Genomic DNA, 9,435 nt, shown 5'->3' with positions numbered 1-9,435 from the left:
ACAGATATAACGAGGGTTTTATGGGTTGGAGGTTATTACAGAGTTAGGGAGGGTTGTAGGTGCTGGAGGAGGTTTCAGAGATAGGGAGGGTTGTAGGGGCTGGAGGAAGGTTCAGAGATAGGGAGGAGGTGAGGAGGCCATGGAAGGATTTGAAAAGCAGGATGGGGATTATAAAATCGATGTGTTGCCCGACCAGGAGCCAATGTAGATCAGCGAGCAACAGGGGCTGCTGGGTACACGAGACTTTGTGTGTGTTAAGACACGGGGACAGCAGATTTTTGGATGTGTTTAAGTTTACGGAAGGAGAAATCTTTGGAATTCTCTCCCCCAGAGAGCTGTGGATGCTCCATCGCTGAATCCATTCAAGACGGAGATGGATAGATGTTTGGGCGCTAAGCGATAAGGAGGGAAAGCGGAGTCGAGGTCGAGTATCAGCCATGATCGTATAGAATGGGGGAGGGAGGCTCGAGGGGCGGAATGGCCTCCTCCTGCTCCTATTTCTGACATCCCTCTGAGGAAAGCAGATTGCCGAGAGGAATGTTGGAATAGTTACAGTCTGGAGGCAGCGAGGGGATGGATGTGGGATTCTGCACGTTCCAAAAGAGATGTAGCAAAAAAAGAATCCAAATGCAACACAACTTGACAATCAATCTTTATTGGGAACTTGCAACATTTTCCTTTCCCTCATTGCAGGTAGTTTCAGGGTTAGGATTCTCCGCTCAGTTTTCAGCCATGACCCTTTGTATCCAGTTGTTGTAGTTACAAACTTTCACAAAGACGCTGGGATGATCCTCCATAGCACAGTCGTATCCCCAGGAAGTAATGCCTTGTAGCTCCCCATTACAGACCACAGGTCCCCCTGAGTCTCCCTGCAGCAAAAAAGACATGGAGTGTAATTCGGAGTGAGATAGACAAAGTGATAATCGGATGGTCATCCGTAGCTCCCCCGGGATCCCGGTGTGGGACCCGAGCTCGCTGGGTGGTACTCTGTCCGCACAATCAGGAGGTTACGGGTCTGAGTACCAGTCCAGAGCCCCAAAGGACAAGGCTCAGTGCTTAGGGAGTGCTGCACTGTCGGAGGGTCAGTACTGAGGGAGTGCTGCACTATCAGAGGGTCAGTACTGAGGGAGCGCTGCACTGTCGGAGGGTCAGTGCTGAGGGAGTGCTGCACTGTCGGAGGGTCAGTGCTGAGGGAGCGCTGCACTGTCGGAGGGTCAGTGCTGCACTGTCGGAGGGTCAGTACTGAGGGAGTGCTGCACTGTCGGAGGGTCAGTGCTGAGGGAGCGCTGCACTGTCGGAGGGTCAGTGCTGAGGGAGTGCTGCACTGTTGGAGGGTCAGTACTGAGGGAGTGCTGCACTGTCGGTGGGTCAGTACTGAGGGAGCGCTGCACTGTTGGAGGGTCAGTGCTCAGGGAGTGCTGCACTGTTGGAGGGTCAGTACTGAGGGAGTGCTGCAAGGTTGGAGAGTCATTATTGTGTAAGTGCTGCACTGTTAGCTGGTCAATACTGAGGGAGCAATGCACAGTCAGAGGGTCAGTACTGAGGGAGCGCTGCACTGTCGGAGAGTCAGTACTGAGGGAGTGCTGCACTGTCAGAGGGTCAGCACTGAGGGAGTGCTGCACTGTCGGAGGGTCATTACCGAGTGAGCGCTGCACTGTCGGAGGGTCAGTACTGAAGGAGTGCTGCACTGTCAGAGGGTCATACTGAGGGAGTGCTTTACTGTCAGAAGGATAAAAGGGCCAAATAGCCTCCTTCTGCTTCTACGCACCCTCAAATTCAGACATTCCCCATCCCTCAGGTAGAGGTAACCTCTGTCTCTCAGCTTGAGACACTTCCTATTGCTCGTGGTTTGATGCATTCGGTCTCACCCTGTTGGGCCACTCTTACCTGGCATGTGCTCTGACCTCCCTCCCAGTATCCTGAGCAGAACATGTTGTCCGTGAAGTAAGGTGGATAAGCTTTGCGGCAATCAGCATCAGGCAGGATGGGCTGATTCAGGCACTGTAGGACTTCGGGATATTGTACTGAAGGGGAAAGAAATGAGTCAGCACAGTCCGATCCAAACGTTACTCTCCTCCCCCCAATTGCAAGCGACTTAATCAATAGTCTTGCTTACTGAGTGTTGTGTACAGAGCTCTGGTTAAAGCATACACTGGGCATTGAATCCAGGTCTGCTCGCCAAGACACAAAGAGATGTTGGGTTACTGTAGTCAGGGTGGTGAAGAACCTCGTGGCCAGGAGAAGGAGAGCTCAATATGAAACACTGGTGGCCGTCTAGAGAGCTGACAATGTGCAATTGGCAGTGGAACATCCCTTGAGGTAGAAGGGATTAAATTGACAGGCATTTGCCAATCGGCAATTGAACTCTGAATGAGCTCAGCATTTCGATCAATGAAAGGTTGCCCTGTTAAAGGGACAGGCCAACTTAATCAGCAGCAGAATAACTCATTGTGCCCATGTGTAGACTGCTATTAACACCACCTTAATAACAACAGCATACTTGAATTTATATAGAACTGTTAACTTTATAAAACATCCCAAGCTGCTTCATAAGAGCATGAACAAGCTAAATTTGGCATCGGGCTACAGAAGGAGATATTAGGGACAGATGACCCAAAGCTCAGTTGAAGGGGTCCGTTTTAAGGAGTATTTTAAAGGGGGAGAACGAGAGAGAGGCGGAGAGGTTTAGGGAGGGAATTCCAGAGATTAGGGCCCCCAGGCAGCTGAAGGCACGGCCGCCAATGGTGGAGCGATGGGAATCGGGGGATGCTCAAGAAGGCGGAATTGGAGGAGAGCAGAGATCTCGGCGGATTGTTGGGGTTGGAGGAGGTTACAGAGAAAGGGAGGGTTGTAGGGGTTGGAGGAGGTTACAGAGAAATGGAGGGTTGTAGGGGCTGGAGGAGGTTACAGGGATAGGGAGGGTTGTAGGGGTTGGAGGAGGTTACACAGATAGGGAGGGTTGTAGGGGCTGGAGGAGGTTACAGAGAAAGAGAAAGTTGTAGGGGCTGGAGGAGGTTGCAGAGATAGGGAGGGTTGTAGGGGCTGGAGGAGGTTACAGAGATAGGGAGGGTTGTAGGGGCTGGAGGAGGTTACAGAAATAGGGAGGATTGTACGGGCTGGAGGAGGTTACAGAAATGCGGATGTAGTGGCTGGAGGAGGTTACAGAGATAGGGAGGGTGGTAGGGGCTGGAGGAGGTTACAGAGATAGGGAGGGTTGATGGGGCTGGAGGAGGTTACAGAGATAGGGAGTGTGGTAGGGCCTGGAGGAGGTTACAAAAGATCAGGATGGTTGTAAGGGCTGGAGGAGGTTACAAAGATAGGGAGGGAAAAGCCATGGAGGGATTCAAAAACAAAGGTGTTGTTGGGAGTGTTGTAGCGGCTGGAGGCGGCTACGGATATAGGGAGTGTGGTAGGGGCTGGAGGAGGTTACAGAAATAGGTAGGGTTGTAGGGGCTTGAGGAGGTTATTGAAATGGGGATGTAGTGGCTGGAGGAGGTTACAGAGATAGGGAGGGTGGTAGGGGCTGGAGGAGATTACAGAGATAGGGAGGGTTGTTGGGGTTGGAGGAGGTTACGGTGATAGGGAGTGTGGTAGGTGCTGGAGGAGGTTACAGAGATCAGGATGGTTGTAGGGGCTTGAGGAGGTTACAGAGATGGTGTTGTAGGGGCTGGAGGCGATTACAGAGATAGGGTTGTAGGCATGGAGGAGGTTACAGAGATCAGGATGGTTGTAGGGGCTGGAGGAGATTACAAAGATAGGGAGGGAAAAGCCCTGGAGGGATTTAAAAACAAAGGTGTTGTTGCTAAAATCAAGCTTAATTGGTTCTGGGTGTTGGGCTGTGAGCACAGGTTTTGGGACAAATGTGGAGAGACTGGAGAAGCTGGGATTGTTCTCCTTAGAGCAGAGAAGGTTAAGGGGGAGATTGAATTGAGATGTTCAAAATCATGAGGGCTTTGGATAGAGTCAATCAGGAGAAAGTGTTTCCAGCGGCAGGAGGGTCGGTAACCAGAGGGACCCAGATTGAAGAGAATCGGGAAAAGAACCAGAGGGGGAGATGAGGAGAATTATTTTTTTTGACACAGCGAGTTGTTGTGATCTGGAAGGCGCTGCCTGAAAGGGCGGTGGAAGCAGATTCAATAGGAACTTTCCAAAGGGGGAATTGGAGAAATACTTGAAGGGAGGGAAATTATAGGGCTATGTGGGAAAGAGCAGGGGGAGAGTGGGGACTCATTAGATAGATCCTTCAAAGAGCCGGCACATTTCTAGTAAATCTCTGCAATTGTCTCCAAAGCTAGGACAGGTCTCCAGGGAGCAGTGATGTCTACATTTCAGTTATGCCTGGAAAGTGAAGTATTATTGCTTGATCGCACATTCCAACACTCCCCACTGCCCTCCCACCCACCATCCCCTCAAACCAGCGCAGTATTCATTCAGGTTCTAACCAACAGCCCCCCAACCCCAACTCGCCTTCCCACTCCCCCCTCCACCAACCCCTCACCACCCCGGCCCTCCTTACCTCCGTTAATCACGAGATTCCCCCAGCCAGAGGTGATGCATCCAGTCCCGGCTGTGGCACACTGGCTGGGCAGAGGGATGGGTCTGACGTACCGGTCGAATTTGGCGGGCCAGGCGAGTTTGAGCAGCATGATGTCGTTGTTGAAGTTCATGTGGTCGAACCTGGGGTGCACGATGGCCGAGGCCACTTGGATTCGCTGCTCCGTCCCCTCGGGGTGAGAGAGGTTGTGTTCGCCCAGATGCGCCACGAGGATGCTGGCCCTGGGCAATCAGAGGAGAAGTGCTGAACACTGTCATTTCCCCACTTCCTGTTTCCCGGAAGCCGCCGAATGGTTATCGCGCAGCTGGAGGCCATTCAGCCCGTCGTGTCCCTGTCTGCTCTCTGAAAGAGCAACTCACCTAACTCCACCCCCCCTGTCCTTTCCCCGTAACCCTGCAAATGTTTCCCCTTCGGATAACAACCTGATTCCCTTTCGAAAGCCTCGATTGAACCTGCCTCCCTCAAACTCTCGGGCAGTGCATTCCAGATCCTAGCCACTCGCAGGGTGAAATAGTTTCTCCTCATGTCTCCGTTGCTTCTTTTACTAATCCCCTTAAATCTGCGCCCCTCTAGTTCTCGATCCTTCCCCCCAATGGGAACGGTTTCTCCCTCTCTACCCAGTCCAGAACCCTCGTGATTTTGAACCCCTCTATCAAATCTCCTCTCGACCTTCTCTTCTTCAAGGAGAGACATACATACAAACATACACAAACATACAAACATACACAAACATACAAACATACACAAACATACAAACATACACAAACATATATACATACACAAACATACATACAAGCATACATATTCCCCAAGGAGAACAGTCCCAGCTCCTCCACTCTCTCCACATTAACTGAAGTTCCTCATCCCTGGATCCATTCTCATGAATCCTTACTGCTCTCTCTCTAATGCCTTCACATCCTTCCTAAAGTGTGGTGCCCAGAGCTGGACACAATCCTCCAGCTGAAGCTGAACCCCGTGTTTTGTATCTGCTGCTCCTCTTTGGCTTGCTCCTTCCTTTCACTTTGACCCCTGTTTTAATCATTAATTTTGGGTCCTTCTTGCCAACAAGAATAAGAAAAGAATGTAGAGGAGGCCAGTGTCAAACTGCCCCCTCACTACCCGGGCATTAGTCATCTGGAGTTTTGCCTTTTTTTGGAGGTTTTTGGGGGATGATGAAGTTTCTATATAGCGTTTTTGGAGGGTGAGTGCACATATTGTGATACAGAAAGTATGAGAAATGTCTACAAGAGAACCCTTATTACTCCATCATTGTTTATATGTGTGCGCTGTAAGATTGTATGCTTGGACATCTGTATGTTCATGTTTTTGTCTCTGTATCATTCAGTGTTGATCTGTGTATGATTGTATATGTTTGTATGTATGTTTGTCTATGTTTGTATGTTTGTGTGTGTTTGTGTGTGTTTGTGAGTGTTCGTATGTTTGTGTATGCTTGTATGTATGTTTGTGTACATTTGTGTATGTTTGTATGTATGTTTGTCTATGTTTCTAAATTTGTGCATGTTTGTGAGTGTTCGTACGTTTGTGCATGTTTGCATGTTTGTGCATGCTTGTATGTATGTTTGTATGTTTGTGTACGCTTGTATGTATGTTTGAGTATGTTTGTGTATGTTTGCATGTATGGATGCTTGTGTATGTTTGTGAGTGTATGTCTGTGTATGTATGTATGTATGTTTGTGAGTGTTTGTATGCTTATGTATGTTTGTATGTATGTTTGTGAGTGTTTGTATGTTTATGTATGTTTGTTTGTGTATGTTTGTATGTATGTTTGTGGACATTTGTATGTTTGTGTATGTTTGTATGTTTGTGTATGTTTTTATGTTTGCTTGTTGCTGTGATCATCTCTGGACTTACGGTTGGTAACAATGAGCAGCTGACACTATCCACTGGTCGTTTATCAGGGAGCCCCCACACCAGCGATTCCCATTATAGGTCAGAAAAACCTGCCAGGGCATAGAGTGAGGATAACAATTCTGGCCGTTAATGATCTTCACATTCGCAGGAGCAGCAGCTGAGAAATACAGAGAGTGAGGGTCATCATCTGATTGCACACATGCACCCACAGTCACACACACACACTTACACACAATCACACACACACACACACACACACACTTACGCAGTCACACACACATATACGCTTACACACAATCACACACACACAAACACACACACTTACAAAATCACACACATACTTACACACAGCTACACACACACATACACACTGTCACACACATACGCACAGTTACAGAAATACGCACAGTCATGCAAATACACACAGTCACACAAATACGCACTGTCACACAAATACGCACTTTCACACAAGTACGCACTGTCACACAAATACGCACTGTCACACAAATACAAACACACAGAGTCACACACACACACAGAGTCACACACACAGTCACACACACACACACACACTCACACACACACACAGTCACACACACACACAGTCACACACACTCACTCACACACACACACTCACACACACACATATTCACACACACACACACACAGTCGCACACACAGTCACACACACACACACAGTCTCACACACAGACACAGCCACACACACAGACACAGACACAAAAACACCCTTACGCACAGGCCTGCAATCACATACACACAAATACTCACCCTTGCACACAGTCGCGCACACACACAGTCACACACACACACAAATACACACAACGACACAAATACACACAACTACACACACATATGCAGCCAGTCACACACACGTGCAAATACACACACTTACACACAGACACACACGCACACAGTCACACTCAAATTAACACACACACACACACACACACACAGTCACACTCACATACACACTCTGAGACACACCCACACACAATACATACACTTAAACACTGTCACACACAAATACACATATATACACACAGTCACAAACACACAAATACACATACTTACACACGGAGTCACAGTCAAACACAAATAAAGACACAATCACACTCACACACACACACACATACCCAGTCTCAAACGTGCAGGCACATACACGCGCACACACACATATACACACACTCATACACATAGACACATGGACACTCACTCACACACACACGTGCGCACTTACATTCAGACACACGCACACAAACACACACACACTCACAAACGTACACGCACACACAAACACACATCCGTTCTCTCACAAACACATACACACATTCACATACACACACACAAATACACACACCCACACCTGTACACGTACACATACACAGACACACACTAACAAATACATACACTCACACACATACACACGCTCACATATGTACACACTCAGACACTTAGCAACAACAACATCTTACATTTCTATAGTGCCTTTAACATAATGAAACAGCTTCACAGGGTTGATTATCAAACAAAGTATCTCGCTGAACTCACATAAAGAGACATCAGGGACAGACAGCCAAAGGTTTAGTCATAATGATTAGATTTTAAGAGCGTTTTAAAGACGGAGGGAGAGAGTGAGAAAGAGAGACAGAGGGAGGTGGAGAGGTTTAGGGAGGGATTTTCAGCGCTTAGGGCCCCAGGCAGCTGATGGCACGGCCGCCAATGGTGGAGCGATGGGAATCGGGGGATGGTCCAGTGGCCGGAATTGGAGGAGAGCAGAGATCTCAGAGGGTTGTAGGGACTGGAGGAGGTTACAGAGATAGGGAGGTGAGATAGGGAGGTTTTTAGGGCCTGGAGGAGGTTACAGGGATAGGGAGGGTTGTAGGCGCTGGAGGAGGTTACAAAGATAGGGAGGGTTGTAGGGCCTGGAGGAGGTTACAGAGTGAGGGAGGGTTGTAGGTGCTGAAGGAGGTTATAGAGATAGGGAGGGTTGTAGAGGCTGGAGAAGGTTACAGAGAAAGGGAGGGTTGGGGGGACTGGAGGAGGTTACAGAGATAGGGAGGGTTGTAGGGTCTGGAGGAGGTTACAGAGATAGGGAGGGTTGTAGGGGCTGGAGGAGGTTACTGAGATAGGGAGGGTTGTAGGGGCTGGAGGAGGTTACAGAGATAGGGAGGGTTGTAGGGGCTGGAGGAGGTTACAGAGATAAGGAGGGTTGTAGGGGCTGGAGGAATTTTAAAGTCAATATGTTGCTAACCAGGAGCCAATGCTGGTCAGCGAGCACCAGAGATGATAGGTGAGTGGGACTCAGTGCGAGTTAAGACACGGGCAGCAGAGGTTTGGATGACCTCAAGTTTACGGAGGGTGGAACGTGGGAGAACAGTCAGGGATTTGTCGGAATAGTCGCATCTGGGGGCAATGCTGGATTGGATGAGGGTTTCAGCAGTAGATGAGATGAGACGAGACGGGGTCGGGGTGAAGCTGGGCAATATTGCGGAGGTGGGAATAGGAATGGTTTGACAGTGAGCAAATCTGGGGGTCAAATGTGACCCCGAGGTTACAAGCTGACAGGTTCAGTCTCAGCCTGTTGCCAGGGAAAGGAATGGGGATGGGTAGCCAGGGAGAGGAGACATTGCCAGACAAGCAGCCACGCTTGTGGACCCCCACACACACATTTCAGTATAACTGTGATCATACCTGCCGCTCCCAGGAGCAGGGTGAAGAGGAAAGCCTGCATCTTACAGCTTATCCCAGCGCAGGGAATGATCCCAGTGAAGCTCCTGTCCTTTATATATGTGGCTGAAAGTGACAGTCCCAGCAATCGGACGTGGCTAATCATGAATCAGCTTCAAGACCTCATTTGAGAAGCGAATTCTGGAAGGAGAGACACTTGTAGCTGTTGACCTCAGGTCTGTATTGATACGTTGTCCAGGCACAAACCCTGAATCAATCACCATTACTGGACAATCAATCACCATTACTGGACAATCAAT

At 49.0% G+C, this 9,435-nt stretch overlaps 1 protein-coding gene across 1 annotated transcript; it reads right to left on the bottom strand.

Annotated features, from left to right (window-relative positions):
* Positions 1 to 719: 719 nt before the first annotated feature.
* LOC144671638 (anionic trypsin-2-like) lies at positions 720 to 9,179 on the bottom strand. Its single transcript, XM_078533636.1, has 5 exons — positions 9,140 to 9,179; positions 6,428 to 6,584; positions 4,517 to 4,776; positions 1,888 to 2,024; positions 720 to 869 (listed from the first exon to the last, which is right to left on the bottom strand). The coding sequence occupies exons 1-5, from the start codon at positions 9,177 to 9,179 to the stop codon at positions 720 to 722; spliced, it is 744 nt and encodes a 247-aa protein (XP_078389762.1).
* Positions 9,180 to 9,435: the final 256 nt, after the last annotated feature.

This window comes from Cetorhinus maximus, chromosome 33, assembly GCF_964194155.1.
Source record: "Cetorhinus maximus chromosome 33, sCetMax3.hap1.1, whole genome shotgun sequence".
NCBI lineage: Eukaryota > Metazoa > Chordata > Chondrichthyes > Lamniformes > Cetorhinidae > Cetorhinus > Cetorhinus maximus.
This window is presented reverse-complemented; position numbering and strand designations above follow the sequence as displayed.

Bases quoted from the DNA above. Each gene is read 5' to 3' on its own strand.
- LOC144671638 (XM_078533636.1), bottom strand. From the start codon at position 9,179: ATGCAGGCTTTCCTCTTCACCCTGCTCCTGGGAGCGGCAG. The intron at 6,585-9,139 runs GTATGATCACAG...TGTATTTCTCAG, and splicing joins CCTGCTCCTGGGAGCGGCAG to CTGCTGCTCCTGCGAATGTG. The intron at 4,777-6,427 runs GTAAGTCCAGAG...CTGATTGCCCAG, and splicing joins GCTGCTCATTGTTACCAACC to GGCCAGCATCCTCGTGGCGC.